General features: G+C 39.1%; 1 protein-coding gene across 17 annotated transcripts in view; it reads left to right on the plus strand.

Moving 5' to 3' along the window:
- The window catches only part of LOC139420131 (eyes absent homolog 1), a 114091-nt gene that overhangs the window by 17521 nt on the left and 79896 nt on the right, over positions 1 to 16674 (plus strand). For 4 of the 17 annotated variants that reach the window (XM_071169876.1, XM_071169887.1, XM_071169880.1 and 1 more), the window contains exons 1-7: positions 2525 to 2656; positions 4021 to 4094; positions 6818 to 6930; positions 8062 to 8142; positions 10964 to 11032; positions 15679 to 15745; positions 16368 to 16513. In XM_071169876.1, coding sequence (XP_071025977.1) covers positions 6822 to 6930; positions 8062 to 8142; positions 10964 to 11032; positions 15679 to 15745; positions 16368 to 16513 — 472 coding nt within the window. In that variant the 5' untranslated portion in view covers positions 2525 to 2656; positions 4021 to 4094; positions 6818 to 6821. Of the gene's footprint in view, positions 1 to 2524; positions 2663 to 4020; positions 4095 to 6817; positions 6931 to 8061; positions 8143 to 9879; positions 9959 to 10954; positions 11033 to 15678; positions 15746 to 16367; positions 16514 to 16674 lie in introns of those variants that run through there. The other 13 variants (XM_071169878.1, XM_071169888.1, XM_071169881.1 and 10 more) reach the window with 8 other exon arrangements.

Below are 16674 nucleotides of genomic sequence, written 5' to 3' on the forward strand. Positions count from 1 at the left end.
TGTACTGTATTGTACTGTATAGTGAATGCATTGTACTTTATAATACTGTATAGTGTTGTACTGTATAGTGTTGTATTGTATAGTGATGTACTGTATTGTACTGTATAGTGAATGCATTGTACTTTATAATACTGTATAGTGTTGTACTGTATAGTGAATGCATTGTATAGTGATGTACTGTATTGTACTGTATAGTGAATGCATTGTACTTTATAATACTGTATAGTGTTGTACTGTATAGTGTTGTATTGTATAGTGATGTACTGTATTGTACTGTATAGTGAATGCATTGTACTTTATAATACTGTATAGTGTTGTACTGTATAGTGTTGTATTGTATAGTGATGTACTGTATTGTACTGTATAGTGACTGTATAGTGTTGTACTGTATAGTGTTGTATTGTATAGTGATGTACTGTATTGTACTGTATAGTGAATGCATTGTACTTTATAATACTGTATAGTGTTGTACTGTATAGTGAATGCATTGTACTTTATAATACTGTATAGTGTTGTACTGTATAGTGAATGCATTGTACTGTATAGTGTTGTACTGTATAGTGAATGCATTGTACTTTATAATACTGTATAGTGTTGTACTGTATAGTGTTGTATTGTATAGTGATGTACTGTATTGTACTGTATAGTGAATGCATTGTACTTTATAATACTGTATAGTGTTGTACTGTATAGTGTTGTATTGTATAGTGATGTACTGTATTGTACTGTATAGTGAATGCATTGTACTTTATAATACTGTATAGTGTTGTACTGTATAGTGTTGTATTGTATAGTGATGTACTGTATTGTACTGTATAGTGAATGCATTGTACTTTATAATACTGTATAGTGTTGTACTGTATAGTGTTGTATTGTATAGTGATGTACTGTATGTATAGTACTGTATAGTGTTGTATTGTATAGTGATGTACTGTATAGTGTTGTACTTATAGTGTTGTATATTGTATAGTGATGTACTGTATGTATAGTGAATGCATTGTACTGTATAGTGATGTACTGTATAGTGTTGTATTGTATAGTGATGTACTGTATTGTACTGTGTGAATGCATTGTACTTTATAATACTGTATAGTGATGTACTGTATAGTGTTGTATGTGATGTACTGTATTGTACTGTATAGTGTTGTATTGTACTTTATAATACTGTATAGTGATGTACTGTATAGTGTTGTATTGTATAGTGATGTACTGTATAGTATAGTGAATGCATTGTACTTTATAATACTGTATAGTGTACTGTATAGTGTTGTATTGTATAGTGATGTACTGTATTGTACTGTATAGTGAATGCATTGTACTTTATAATACTGTATAGTGTTGTACTGTGTACTGTATAGTGAATGCATTGTACTTTATAATACTGTATAGTGTTGTACTGTATAGTGTTGTATTGTATAGTGATGTACTGTATTGTACTGTATAGTGAATGCATTGTACTTTATAATACTGTATAGTGTTGTACTGTATAGCGTTGTATTGTATAGTGATGTACTGTATTGTACTGTATAGTGAATGCATTGTACTTTATAATACTGTATAGTGTTGTACTGTATAGTGTTGTATTGTATAGTGATGTACTGTATTGTACTGTATAGTGAATGCATTGTACTTTATAATACTGTATAGTGTTGTACTGTATAGTGTTGTATTGTATAGTGATGTACTGTATTGTACTGTATAGTGAATGCATTGTACTTTATAATACTGTATAGTGTTGTACTGTATAGTGTTGTATTGTATAGTGATGTACTGTATTGTACTGTATAGTGATTTGTACTTTATAATACTATATAGTGTTGTACTGTATAGTGTTGTATTGTATAGTGATGTACATTGTACTTTTTATAATACTGTATAGTGTTGTACTGTATAGTGTTGTATTGTATAGTGATGTACTGTATTGTACTGTATAGTGAATGCATTGTACTTTATAATACTGTATAGTGTTGTACTGTATAGTGTTGTATTGTACTTTATAATACTGTATAGTGATGTACTGTATATACTTTATAATACTGTATAGTGTTGTACTGTATAGTGTTGTATTGTATAGTGATGTACTGTATTGTACTGTATAGTGAATGCATTGTACTTTATAATACTGTATAGTGTTGTACTGTATAGTGTTGTATTGTACTTTATAATACTGTATAGTGATGTACTGTATATACAGTATGTTTTTGCGGCCGTGTGTCTTCGATTGCAACCCAAATGTTACCCTGTTGTCTATTAACTGCACTTATTTTGACCATGACCCATTTGACAAGGCCTTGGCCAAAAATAGTGCTGTATATAAGGAATAGGGTGCTATCGGAGACACTGCCCATGTCTCTTTAGATCCCTGAAACCAGTGGTCTTTTGTGTTCCTGTGCCTCTGTAGTGTTCCTTTGGCCCCGGGCCCTGCTCAAAAGTAGTGCACTATAAAGGGAATAGGGTGCCAGGTCCCATTGGGTCCTGCTCAAAAGTAGTGCACTATAAAGGGAATAGGGTGCCAGGTCCCATTGGGCCCTGCTCAAAAGTAGTGCACTATAAAAGGAATAGGGTGTCATTTATTATACAGACCGCGTGGACTCTGGACTAAACACATCCCTCTGCAACTGAATCCTGGACTTCCTGACGGGCTGCCCCTTAGGTGGTAAGGGTAGGCTATAACGCTGATACTCTGCACGGGGGCCCCTCGGGGGTGCGTGCATAGTCCCCTCCTGTACTTCCTGTTCACGCACATCTCCGTGGCCAAGCACGACTCTAAACCCATCATTAAGTTCGCTGGCGACACAACGGTGTTAGGCCGGATCACCGACAACAATGAGACAGCCTATAGGGAGGAGGTCAGAGACCTGGCAGTGTGGCAGTGCGTACGGCTATACCAGGCGGTGTCAGAAGAAGGCCCTAAAAATTGCAATCCTAGTCATAGACTGTTCTCTCTGCTACTGCACTGCAAGCGGTATCGGAGTGCTAAGGCTAGAGAGAAGACTAGAGAGAAGGCTAGAGAGAAGGGGAGAGAGAAGGGGAGAGAGAAGGCTAGAGAGAAGGCTAGAGAGAAGGCTAGAGAGAAGGGGAGAGAGAAGGGGAGAGAGAAGGGAAGAGAGAATGGGAGAGAGAAGGCTAGAGAGAAGGGGAGAGAAAAGGCTAGAGAGAAGGGGAGAGAGAAGGGGAGAGAGAAGGGAAGAGAGAAGGGGAGAGACAAGGCTAGAGAGAAGGCTAGAGAGAAGGCTAGAGAGAAGAGGAGAGAGAAGGGGAGAGAGAAGGCTAAAGAGAAGGGAAGAGAGAAGGGGAGAGATAACGCTAGAGAGAAGGGGAGAGAGAGAGAAGACAGAGGAGAGAAAGGGGAGAAAGAGAGAGGGAGAGGGAGGGGAGTGCAGATATATTTCAGGTGGTGTCAATTGCAGATGAAAGATCTGCTGAAGATGCTACGGGCGTCATGCTTCACTGGCCTCTATTCAACAAGTCACATCTCTCTCCCCTCTATCCAGCAGCTGTTATCAGGAGCTACCTAACTTCCTACCTCCATGCTACTCCTCCCTCCCCCAATCCACCTCACACCCCTTTACCTCTCTTCATCCAACCCCCCAGTCCCCCGCCCCCTCCCCTTCCTGCTTACCTTGGCTAAGCCCTTTTTGTATGTTGATTAGGGGGCGGGCTAATCCAGTTTGCAGCTGTCGTAGACCAATGATGAATCACCTTTCCGTCATTTGGCTGCAGTCCCCTCACTCGGGGAGGAAGGAGGGAGGGAGGGACGGGAGATCTGAACGAGGGAGGAGAGGCAACAACAGCAGTGGTAGAAGAAGAGAGAGCGAGAGAGAGAAGAGAAGGACTGAGAGAGAAACTCTATAGAGAGAGAATGTCCTCTGTTCTTTTCCCAGTGCAGTTAGCCCTCTCTTCCCACTCTTGAGACAGAATAACAATAATGTTTTCTCAGACCAGCTCTATTGTGTCATGGATGGGTCTGGACAGTGACACACAGCTGAAATAACAAGGAGGGACATTGTTTCTGTTCAGGCAGGTGGAAAGAGAAAAAAAAACAGAGAGAGGCAGCCTGGTTCAGATGATTCCGGGCCGCTACGTATTTCCAGGTAAGAGCAGAGTTGGACCAGCGCCAGGCAGGTAGCATCAGAAGGGATGCAGGGAGGGAAAGAGAGAGAGAGAGAGAGAGAGAGAGAGAGAGAGAGAGAGAGAGGGATAGAGAGTTCTGCAAATCTAATAGTAATTGTCTCCTGGTATATCTGTAACGCCGCTGTTCATAATTGTATTTCCGTTTTTTGGTGGGTTGATAATTTAGCAGTAAATTCATATTTCTCTGGGGAAATAGGACACAGCTACCAGCATGTCAGTTTGCGAGATCCCCCCCCCCAACAATATTCACAACAATTCTACATTATTTATTTAATTTGAGATGGGAAAAAAATGAGTGAGTAGAAAACGCAATGTATCTGTGTATTTATTTTTTTTAAATTAATTTAAAAGCAAGTCTATTGACTATATCTTTCCATCCCAACATTATTTAAATAGTAGACGTATCATTTCATCCTATCAGATTGCGTCTGCATAAAACAAAAACTAACGGCTTAGTTTAGTTGATTGATATGCAATCTATAAATGTAACTGGGAAAAAAAAAGCAGTTTAATGTACCAAACATTTCTCCCTGATTTAATTAAACAGTTATGTTGCATTGGGGCTCAGTGACAAAAGACTAAATATGAGTTAAGATTTGTGTGATGTTTCAGCTCTCTTCAGCCTGTTTTAACTAAACCTCCATTTTGGCTGAGCAACTTTTCACAGCGACAATGAGGGGATTGAATAATGTTTTCAATGGCGTGGTCTTCAGTATAAACACAGAAACAATTAAGATGGTTGCCAGAGCAAACTGATCTAGGCATTATCATCTCTCTTCACTGAGCCGCAGACAGAGCACTCAGAATCACTCAGAGAACAAACTATTCTAATCACTTGGAGAAGTAGCTAATCACTTGGAGAAGTAGCTAATCACTTGGAGAAATAGCTAATCACTTGGAGAAGTAGCTAATCACTTGGAGAAGTAGTTAATCATTTGGATAATTAGTTAATCACTTGGAGAAGTAGTTAATCACTTGGAGAAGTAGCTAATCACTTGAAGAAGTAGCTAATCACTTGGAGAAGTAGCTAATCACTTGGAGTAGTTAATCACTTGGAGAAGTAGCTAATCACTTGGAGAAGTAGCTAATCACTTGGAGAAGTAGCTAATCACTTGGAGTAGTTAATCACTTGGAGAAGTAGCTAATCACTTGGAGAAGTAGCTAGCTGCTCTTGGAATCATTTAGAGAACAAACTCTTCTAACTTTCTAGCAACTAACTACTTTAACCATAGCCTCCAATCACAGAGTGTGTTCACACTGTATACTAAGGATGTCTATATAATTACTATGCTGTAGACTAGCATGAGTATGTACATTAATCAACATGGAGCGAATGCTGTATACTGTAGAAGCTGCTTTTTCAACTAGTCTAAAATTAAAACAAAATGCTAATGTCTGTTGTAATGTCTCTATTACTGAGCTCATCAATTTCAATTATTTCAATTATAATCTATATTGATGTTATAATATCATATATTGCTGATATATAATAAAATAGTGTTAATATAATATGTTATAATTGAGTGTATAGCAGTAGGCCTAGTTTGAATTGTATTATGTGTTATGAAAGAAATAAGAAGAGATAACATTAATAAGCAGAGATAACATTAATAGGCAGAGATAACATTAATAAATGGAGATATCATTAATAAATGGAGATAACATTAATAAATGGAGATAACATTAATACGCAGAGATAACAATAATAGGCAGAGATAACAATAATACATGGAGATAACATTAATAGGCAGAGATAACATTAATAAGCAGAGATAACATTAATAGGCAGAGATAACAATAATACATGGAGATAACATTAATAGGCAGAGATAACATTAATAAGCAGAGATAACATTAATAGGCAGAGATAACAATAATACGTGGAGATAACATTAATAGGCAGAGATAACAATAATAAGCGGAGACGATATTAATAGGCAGAGATAGCAATAATAAGCGGAGATAACATTAGTAAGCAGAGATACCATTAATAGGCAGAGATAACAATAATAAGCGGAGATAACATTAGTAAGCGGAGATAACATTAATAGGCAGAGATAACAATAATAAGCGGATATAACATTAGTAAGCGGAGATAACATTAGTAAGCAGAGATAACATTAATAGGCAGAGATAACATTAGTAAGCGGAGATAACATTAATAGGCAGAGATAACAATAATAAGCGGAGATAACATTAGTAAGCGGAGATGACATTAGTAAGCGGAGATAACATTAGTAAGCAGAGATAACATTAATAGGCAGAGATAACATTAATAGGCAGAGATAACAATAATAAGCGGAGATAACATTAGTAAGCGGAGATGACATTATGTTTGTCTTTCCCTAACTTAGTTCAATCTATTGATAGTATTTATAGCTTTTAGATACAATAACAACAAATCTCAAGCTCCAGTGGAGATGTTTTTATTTGTTTACTTTAAATGTATAAACATTCCAAATCAACAGTTTTACCCGTGTTGTTATCAGTAGGTTTAAGAGAAAAACATGTTTAAAACGAATACATCTATAGGCTCTTTACCATTTGTTTTCCCTTGATGGTTCTGGCAAGATGTGAGTAAATGTGTGTGTGTGTGTGTGTGTGTGTGTGTGTGTGTGTGTGTGTGTGTGTGTGTGTGTGTGTGTGTGTGTGTGCGTGTGTGTGTGTGTCTCTCGTCCGTCAGGTCTATGGACATGCAGGATCTAGCCAGTCCTCACAGCCGTGAATCCCCTAATGGTCCCAGCCTCGACAACTCCCATATCAATACCAATTCCATGACCCCCAATGGCACTGAAGGTATGTGCTTAGGGATTTTCTTCCTTAATGCTTCCCTCACTTTCGCTGTGTGGACTCTAAATTCACTATAGGACTATAGGACATGGGAGAGGAATAGGCTGAGCCCTGTAGACAATCAGATAAATACTGATGTAACACATTCAAACAGTAAACTTGACACAGTGGTTGTGACTATTGTGCAGTTGTGACTATTACTGTGCAGAAAATACACTCCGTTGTAATCACAACCATTCTACCAATTGCGTAGTAGCTTCATCAGTTGTACAATTTAAGTTTGTACGGGTAGCAGAGCGGAGAAAGAGGGGGACTTTTTTCTTTTTCCAACCTCACCTCTTCCTGTGTGTAGCGTTTTATGCATCTGCTAAAGTTGTGAAATGCCTGAATGGCAATAAAACGTCTCCAGGTGCTTACCCCGTTGGTAATCGCGATCTGTTTTCCATTTTCAAAAGGTGAAGTCAACAAATGAAAACGTGGTGCCAACTACTTTCCTCCCGTCTACTTCTCTGTACTTCTGAATAACATGGGAAACTACTGGTGACCCGATGGCTTGTAGACTTACTGCATTGGTTTTAATACACAATTTAAAAAGGGCCCCTTGTATTTGATCTAGATATGAAAACGATATGAAAACGATCTGCTTTGTAAATCTGACGCTATTGTCTCTGTGTTTACCGAGGAACTATTAGCAGTATATTTAAACGCCCATGTAATTATTCAAAAGCTCATGGTATGAAAATGGGTTGTAGTTTTGCATGTGGTTTGTACATGTCCCTATTGACTCAGGTGAGTAGGCTTGTTGTGTCCTCTCAAACCACCACTCTCTCTCGCTGAACCTACGTCGCTAGCAGGGCGCTATTACAAACCCACTCATGCGCTTCAAAGTCTACCTTAAAAAAAAATGTCATCTTGATAGGAAAAAGGGATAACGCTTTCTTGTGGTTTAGGGAGTGCGTGCGTCCCAAATCGCACCCTATTCCCTATGTAGTGCACTACTTTTGACCGATTGTTTGACAAAAGCAGTGCTCTCCGTAGGAAGTAGGGTGTAATTTGTCCTCTGCGGGACAAAGAGCCTGTCGTAGAGCCGCGGCGAAGTCAGATTGTCATGTATCCTATTCTCTGTTTCCCATATAGGTGATAACATCACAATGCTCACCACAGCTGACTGGTTGTTAAGCACTAGCTCACAGTCGGCTGCAGGTCGGTGCAGTTCAGGTGTGGATAACAATGAAAGGACAATACTTGGTGTTTCAACTTAGAAAAGACAAGAAAGAGAAGGAAAAAAAAAAACATTTGTGCTTTTACTTTTTTTTTTTTAAATATACCATTATAATAATCCCAATTAATTAACTGTTCTCAATAGATAACTAATCTATTTTTAATTCTAAGAGTTTCTTCAACTATTGTGCCTTTCATGGCGTTAATGTCATTGTTGCACTCGTGTTATGTTGAGTGTGTGAAGCATGGTTTGAGACTGGCTGGGTTATGGATCCTGTGCCTGACACCGTGCCTTGTTTTGATTGATTGATTGATTGATTGATTGATTGATTGGTTCCTGTCTGCCGTTGTTCCATGCTGTGTTTCATGAGTGCGGTGGTTATCGTGTGTTTCTCTGTGAACACCTGAGTGTGACCTTTAGTCTGTGCATGCAGTGTTACACCACGATGTCCCCTCACTATATTAGCTAGTATACCTACACACACACACACACACACACACACACACACACACACACACACACACACACACACACACACACACACACACACACACACACACACTCACGTGCAAAGACACACACACATACTCACGTGCACAGACACACACACACACACACTCACGGGCACACACACACACACACACACACACACACACTCACGTGCACAGACACACAAGCACTCACGTGCACAGACACACACACACATCCTATTTCTCTGTATTGTATTATCTCTACCTAAATGTGTTATTCCAAAAACACTCTCCCTCCCACTCTCCCTCCTACTCTCCCTCCCACTCGCCCTCCTACTCTCTCTCCTACTCTCCCTCCTACTCTCCATCCCACTCTCCCTCCTACTCTGCCTGCTACTCTCCCTCCTGCTCTCCCTCCCGCTCTCCCTCCCGCTCTCCCTCCCACTCTCCTCTCAACTCTCCCTCCTACTCTCCCTTCTACTCTCCCTCTCCCTCCTACTCTCCCTCCTACTCTCCCTCCGACTCTCCCTCCTACTCTCCCTTCTGCTTTCCCTCCCACTTCCCTGCCTACTCTCCCTCCCACTCTCCTGCCTACTCTCCCTCTCCCTCCCCACTCTTCCTCCCACTGTCCCTCCTACTCTCCCTCCTACTCTCCCTCCTCCTCTCCCTCCTACTCTCCCTCCTACTCTCCCTCCCACTCTTCCTCCTACACTCCCTCATACTCTCCCTCATACTCTCCCTCCCTCTCTCCCTCCATCTCTCCCTCATACTCCCCCTCCCTCTCTCCCTCCCTTCCTCTCTCCCTCATACTCTCCCTCCCTCTCTTCCTCCCTCTCTCCCTCCCTCTCTCCCTCCCACTCTCTCGTCAACAATTCCTCAGCAGAACGATCAAAGTAAAACACGACAGGGAAAAGCTTCTTTAAAAACACGAGAGACACACCGAGCATGACTCCCTTTACCCACATGATGTGAATTTGTTTTGCCCCCTTCCTCTTCTCTATATCACCCCCCCACCCCTTCCCATCCCAAAGCCTGCTTGCTGCCTGATGTGAAATGGATTGATTTCAAAGATTCCCTAGCTGTCAGATAACTGTAAAATCCTCTCCACTGAGCCATCAGTGTTATAACTCTGAGAGGCTCAGCGGGGCATGGGGTCACGCTCCATTCGCTACAGTACTTAAAACAGATTTTATACACACTATATTGTCTTGACATTTCAATCGTATTTGCACGTCCATGCAGACTGACTCCCTCTCCATGCAGGGGCCATTTTACACCAGTATCCTACTCCCATTGACTGTGTTCATCTTTCTTTCCCCCTGACGCTACATTATAACCTGGGGTAAGCCATACAGTAATTAGTGACAATGAATTAGTATGTTAATTGGATATAAAATGTTAATTATATATGAATTGATCGATTACTTTGATTGATTGATTGATGGATTAAAATGTATTGACGGGATTGTAGTTTGCCTGTTACTGTTGAATTCTTGCTGTAACAGTGTATGGGACAAACGAAAAGACAGTGCAGAGAAGATTAAATGTTAAATTCTGGTTTGGTTTTTATTCATAGTTAAGTCAACAGGTTGTAATGAGGAAGGTCTCTCTGTTGGTTTAATCGATTAACAATTAGTTAAATGTTCTATTTTCCTCATAAATTCTTAAAGTGTGTTGAGAGATAATTTATTGTAATCTACACGCTGAGGAGCGTTATGTTTTATTTTCATGTTAATCCCATATAATTACACGTAGATGATCCTTAAAATGAATCCAACAAACATTAATATTCTAAATTCCATTTTGAAAAAAATGATTAGGCTCTAGTCTAAAAGAACAGAATGTAGAAGTTGTGATGAATATTAGTCAAATATTTCCCCTCCTGCATTTCAACACAGTATTTCAATTCACAGTATTGTTTATAGCACATTCCACTGAGTGTGTTGGCGTAGATGTGTAGTTCCGGCTGTAGTTCCGGCTGTAGTTCTGGCCCTAATTCCGGCTGTAGTTCCGGTGTAGTTCTGGCTGTAGTTCTGGTGTAGTTCTGACTGTAGTTCTGGTGTAGTTCTGGGTGTATGTCCAAAGACATCCCAAAGTACTAAACCCACCAGTCATAGTGTCAGTTGGTGTGTGTGTGTGTGTGTGTGTGTGTGTGTGTGTGTGTGTGTGTGTGTGTGTGTGTGTGTGTGTGTGTGTGTGTGTGTGTGTGTGGTGTGTGTGTGTGTGTGTGTGTGTGTGTGATGGTGTGTGTGTGTGTGTGTGTGCTGACGGTGTGTGTGTGTGTGTGTGTGTGTGTGTGTGTGTGTGCTGACGGTGTGTGTGTTGTCTTTGTCCCCAGTGAAAACAGAACCAATGAGCAGCAGTGACATCACCACCCCAGTAGCCGACGCCTCCCTAGACAGCTTCTCAGGATCAGGTGAGACGGGCGGGGACCCGTGTGTGTGTTTGCGTGCTGCGTAAAATAAAATATAATGTGTGAATAGCAGAGCAGTAGAATGATCTGGTTTCCTGTTTCCTCAGCCGGATCTGTATCCAACTCATGTTGTATGTCAGCAATATATGGTCATCTATTCCAACTCCGCCAAACATCACATCAATACCCAGTATAATTAAACATCACTACCCAGTATATTTAAACCTCACTACCCAGAATAATTAAACATCACATCACTACCCAGTATAATTAAACATCACTACCCAGTACAATTAGACATCACTACCCAGTATAATTAAACATCACTACCCAGTATAATTAAACATCACATCATCACCTCACTACCCAGAATAATTAAACATCACCTCACTACCCAGTATAATTAAACATCACATCACTACCCAGTATAATTAACCCACATCACATCAATGCCCAGTATAATTAAACATCACTACCCAGTATAATTAAACATCACATCACTACCCAGTATAATTAGACATCACTACCCAGTATAATTAAACATCACCTCAATACCCAGACATCACTTACTACCCAACATCACATCACTACCCAGTATAATTAGACATCACTACCCAGTATAATTAAACATCACTACCCAGTATAATTAAACATCACATCAATACCCAGTATAATTAAACATCACTACCCAGTATAATTAAACATCACATCACTACCCAGTATAATTAAACATCACTACCCAGTACAATTAGACATCACTACCCAGTATAATTAAACATCACTACCCAGTATAATTAAACATCACTACCCAGTACAATTAGACATCACTACCCAGTATAATTAAACATCACTACCCAGTATAATTAAACATCACCTCACTACCCAGTATAATTAAACATCACTACCCAGTATAATTAAACATCACCTCATTACCCAGTATAATTAGACCTCACTACCCAGTATAATTAAACATCACATCACTACCCAGTATAATTAGACATCACATCACTACCCAGTATAATTAGACATCACTACCCATTATAATTAAACATCACCTCACTACCCAGTATAATTAAACATCACTACCCAGTATAATTAGACATCACTACCCAGTATAATTAGAAAGCACTACCCAGTATAATTAAACATCACTACCCAGTATAATTAGACATCACTACCCAGTACAATTAAACATCACCTCACTACCCAGTATAATTAAACATCACCTCACTACCCAGTATAATTAGACCTCACTACCCAGTCAGTTACATACAGTTAGTACAATTAGACGCACTACCCAGTATGATTAAACATCACCCAGTATAATTAAACATCATGCTGCTAATTCTGCCTTATTTCTAGAACTGTTTAACTAACCCGATACGTTAACGTTCCCCTTCCAGAAATCACTTCTGTCTTTGACAATATTGTGTGTGTGTGTATTATTAATGTTATTATCAATTATTATTAATATTAATGACATTTAGAAACTTTACACCTCTGGACCCTCAGGGGAACCGAGCCACTACCCAGGAGGGGTGTGTGTGTGTGTGTGTGTGTGTGTGTGTGTGTGTGTGTGTGAGCTGCGATTAGAAGGTTTAGTCAACCGGAAGCCGGTGCTGATGATGATGAACTGGGAAAAGTGTACAGTTACATTAACATACAGTTACAGTTACATACAGTTACAGTTACATACAGTTACAGTAACATACAGTTACAGTTACATACAGTTACAGTTACATACAGTTACAGACAGTACAGTTACATACAGTTACATACAGTTACAGTTACGTACAGTTACATACAGTTACAGTTACATACAGTTACAGTTACATACAGTTACATACAGTTATAGTTACATACAGTTACAGTTACATACAGTTACATACAGTTACAGTTACATACAGTTACATACAGTTACATACAGTTACAGTTACATACAGTTACATACAGTTACATACAGTTACAGTTACATACAGTTACATAGACTTACATACAGTTACAGTTACATACAGTTATAGTTACATACAGTTATAGTTACATACAGTTACAGTTACTTACAGTTACATACAGTTACAGTTACATACAGTTACAGTTACATACAGTTACATACAGTTATAGTTACATACAGTTACAGTTACATACAGTTACATACAGTTACAGTTACATACAGTTACATTACATACAGTTACATACAGTTACAGTTACTTACAGTTACATACAGTTACAGTTACATACAGTTACATAGATTTACATACAGTTACAGTTACATACAGTTATAGTTACATACAGTTACAGTTACATACAGTTATAGTTACATACAGTTATAGTTACATACAGTTACAGTTACTTACAGTTACATACAGTTACAGTTACATACAGTTACATTACAGTTACAGTTACAGTTACATACAGTTACATAGATTTACATACAGTTACAGTTACATACAGTTATAGTTACATACAGTTACATACATACAGTTACATACAGTTACAGTTACATACAGTTACAGTTACATACAGTTACATACAGTTACATACAGTTACAGTTACATACAGTTACATACAGTTACAGTTACATACAGGTATAGTTACATACAGTTACATACAGTTACAGTTACATACAGTTACAGTTACATACAGTACATACAGTTACATAGTTATAGTTACATACAGTTACAGTTACATACAGTTACATACAGTTACATACAGTTACAGTTACATACAGTTACATACAGTTACAGTTACATACAGTTACAGTTACATACAGTTACATACAGTTACATACAGTTACAGTTACATACAGTTACATACAGTTACATACAGTTACAGTTACATACAGTTACAGTTACATACAGTTACATACAGTTACAGTTACATACAGTTACATACAGTTACATACAGTTACATACAGTTACAGTTACATACAGTTACATACAGTTATAGTTACATACAGTTACAGTTACATACAGTTACAGTTACATACAGTTATAGTTACATACAGTTACATACAGTTACATACAGTTACATACAGTTACAGTTACATACAGTTACAGTTACATACAGTTACATACAGTTACAGTTACATACAGTTACAGTTACATACAGTTACATACAGTTATAGTTACTTACAGTTACATACAGTTACAGTTACATGCCAGACATCTACAGTAGTTTGTCTTAAATTGCACCCTATTCCATATATAGTGCACTACTTTAGACCAGGGCCCATAGTCAAAGACCCATAGTCTCTGGTCAACAATGGTGCACTATATATAAAATAGGATGCCATTTGGGACACATCCTTAGTATCCCCCTCCCCGTCCCTACGGAAACTAAATACTTTGTTTTTTTTTGTCCAATTAGACAGATGTTATAGAACGGTGTCAGTTGACATTTGAACCCGGTTCAGTGATTTTTATTTTTTATTTGAACCTTTATTTAACTAGGCAAGTCAGTTAAGAACAAATTCTTATTTATAATGACGGCCTGCCCCGGGTCAAACCCTGACCCTGACGCACGCTGGGCCAATTGTGCGGCGCCCTATGGGACTCCCAATGTGATACAGGCCAGGATCAAAACAGGGTCTGTGGTAAACGCCTCTAGCACTGAGATGCAAATTTACTAACTGTATTTATTGTTTCTAATGATTAATAATGGATCAATAAAAATGTTTCTCATTTCAAAAAGTGTACCTGTATTACATTTGGTGTGTCATTTTAACAAAAAAAATATTCTAAAGATTTTTACTCAAAACTATACACTATGCACTGACTTAAAATAGCCTTTAGTAAGTGCAAAGACAACGTGAAAATGCAGCATTGGTCACCGTAGGTTTGTGTTGAAAAACGTTGATTTAGGAAGTGCATCCACAGTGATACGCCGTGCGTTTCATGAAGGAATGATAATGTGGTAGCGCTAGTTACAAGCAATCACTTTCAATTTGGTCCTGGCCTGGCCTTGAAGCCTGGGTGCTGGATCCCAAATGGCACACTATTCCCTACATATATGGGCCCTGGTCAAAAATAGTGCACTATAAGGGAATAGGGTTCCATTTGACACAGGCCCCAGGCAACAGGCCCACATTGATTCAGACCATTCTGAGTGTGTTTACACCAGCCTAGCTGTCGTCATGGCAGCGCCACAAAGTATCTCACAGAGGCTATATCCCAAATAGCCCCCTATTTCTTACACTCTTAGAAAAAAAGGGTTCCAAAAATGTTTCTTCGGCTGTCCCATGTGAGAACTCTTTTTGGTTCCAGGGTTAGGGTTTCCAACATCTGTGGAAACGGTTCTACATGGAACCCAAAGGGGTTCTACCTGGAACCAGAAAGGGTTCTCCTATGGGGACAGCCGAAGTACCATTTTTTGGGTGCCATTTGGGACACAGCCAGAGATACACACAGAATATACGCTGGTCAGCAGAATAAACCTTCAGGGTTTTTACCTGATTATTTTACTTCATTATTGCGCCCCGGGTTTTAAACCTTAAATAAGGTTGGGGAAATAAATGGAGGAACGCAACGCAATTACACTTTCCTAGGAATCCAGAAGTTCTGTTGGCGAAAGATAATATTTACCTTATATCTTTAATGTTTAAATATGTACTTGCCCCCCCCCTTCTTTCTCTTCAACTCTCTCTCTCTCAGTTATTGGAACCAGTGGCTTCAGCCCAAGACAAACACACCAGTTCTCCTCACAGATTTATCCTTCCAAGTAAGGCTTCTTTTATTTAGCTTTAGAAAATAAACGGCATCCCAACTTCATTGGGTTCCTTTAATTAGATCCTGCTGCGAGATGTGGAGGTTTCTACCTGCTTTGTTTGCCTGGATGTCTGCCGTTTGTGCACTTACAAAATCAGTTGTAATTATTATCTTGTCCTTTGCGACGTATACTTCTCATTTTGCTGTCCTAGTGCTGGTCTCACTCTGGAACTAATTACTATCTCTCTTTACGAGCTTCTGACAACTACGTAACCTTATGTAGCAGAATCACAAAGAATGTGTCTGTATTGTTATGGTTTTATGTGTTTGGTAAAACATGTTCCTCCTTTCTCTCTATCTTCCTCTCTCTCTTTCTCTCTCTCTCTCTCTCTCTCTCTCTCTCTCTCTCTCTCTCTCTCCCTCTCTTTCTTTCTCTCTCTCTTTCTCTCTCTCCCTCTCTTTCTTTCCTTCTCTCTTGAACTTTCTTTCTTTCTTTCTTTTTTCTCTCTTTCTTTTCTCTCTCTTTCTTTCTCTCCTTTCTTTCTCCCCTTTCTTTCTTTCTTTCTTTCTCTCTTTCTTTCATTTAATTTATTTCTCTCTATCTCTATCTTCTCCTTGTTTCTTTTCTGAAATAGCAGACCGTATCCACATATTCTCCCTACTCCTTCATCCCAAAATATGTCTGCGTACGGTCAGACACAGTACACCACAGGAATGCAGCAGGCCGCAGCCTATGCTAGCTACCCCCAGCCTGGACAACCCTACGGGATACCTGCCTATGGTAAGCACAGGCCAAACCCATGCCTCCTGAATATTACATTAACTTTACATTACAAACCCATCACTTCCATTTCAAACCCATCACTTCCATTACAAACCCATCACTTCCATTTCAAACCCATCACTTCCATTTCAAACCCATCACTTCCATTTCAAACCCAT

This window comes from Oncorhynchus clarkii, chromosome 11 (assembly GCF_045791955.1).
Source record: "Oncorhynchus clarkii lewisi isolate Uvic-CL-2024 chromosome 11, UVic_Ocla_1.0, whole genome shotgun sequence".
In the NCBI taxonomy this organism is placed as follows: domain Eukaryota; kingdom Metazoa; phylum Chordata; class Actinopteri; order Salmoniformes; family Salmonidae; genus Oncorhynchus; species Oncorhynchus clarkii.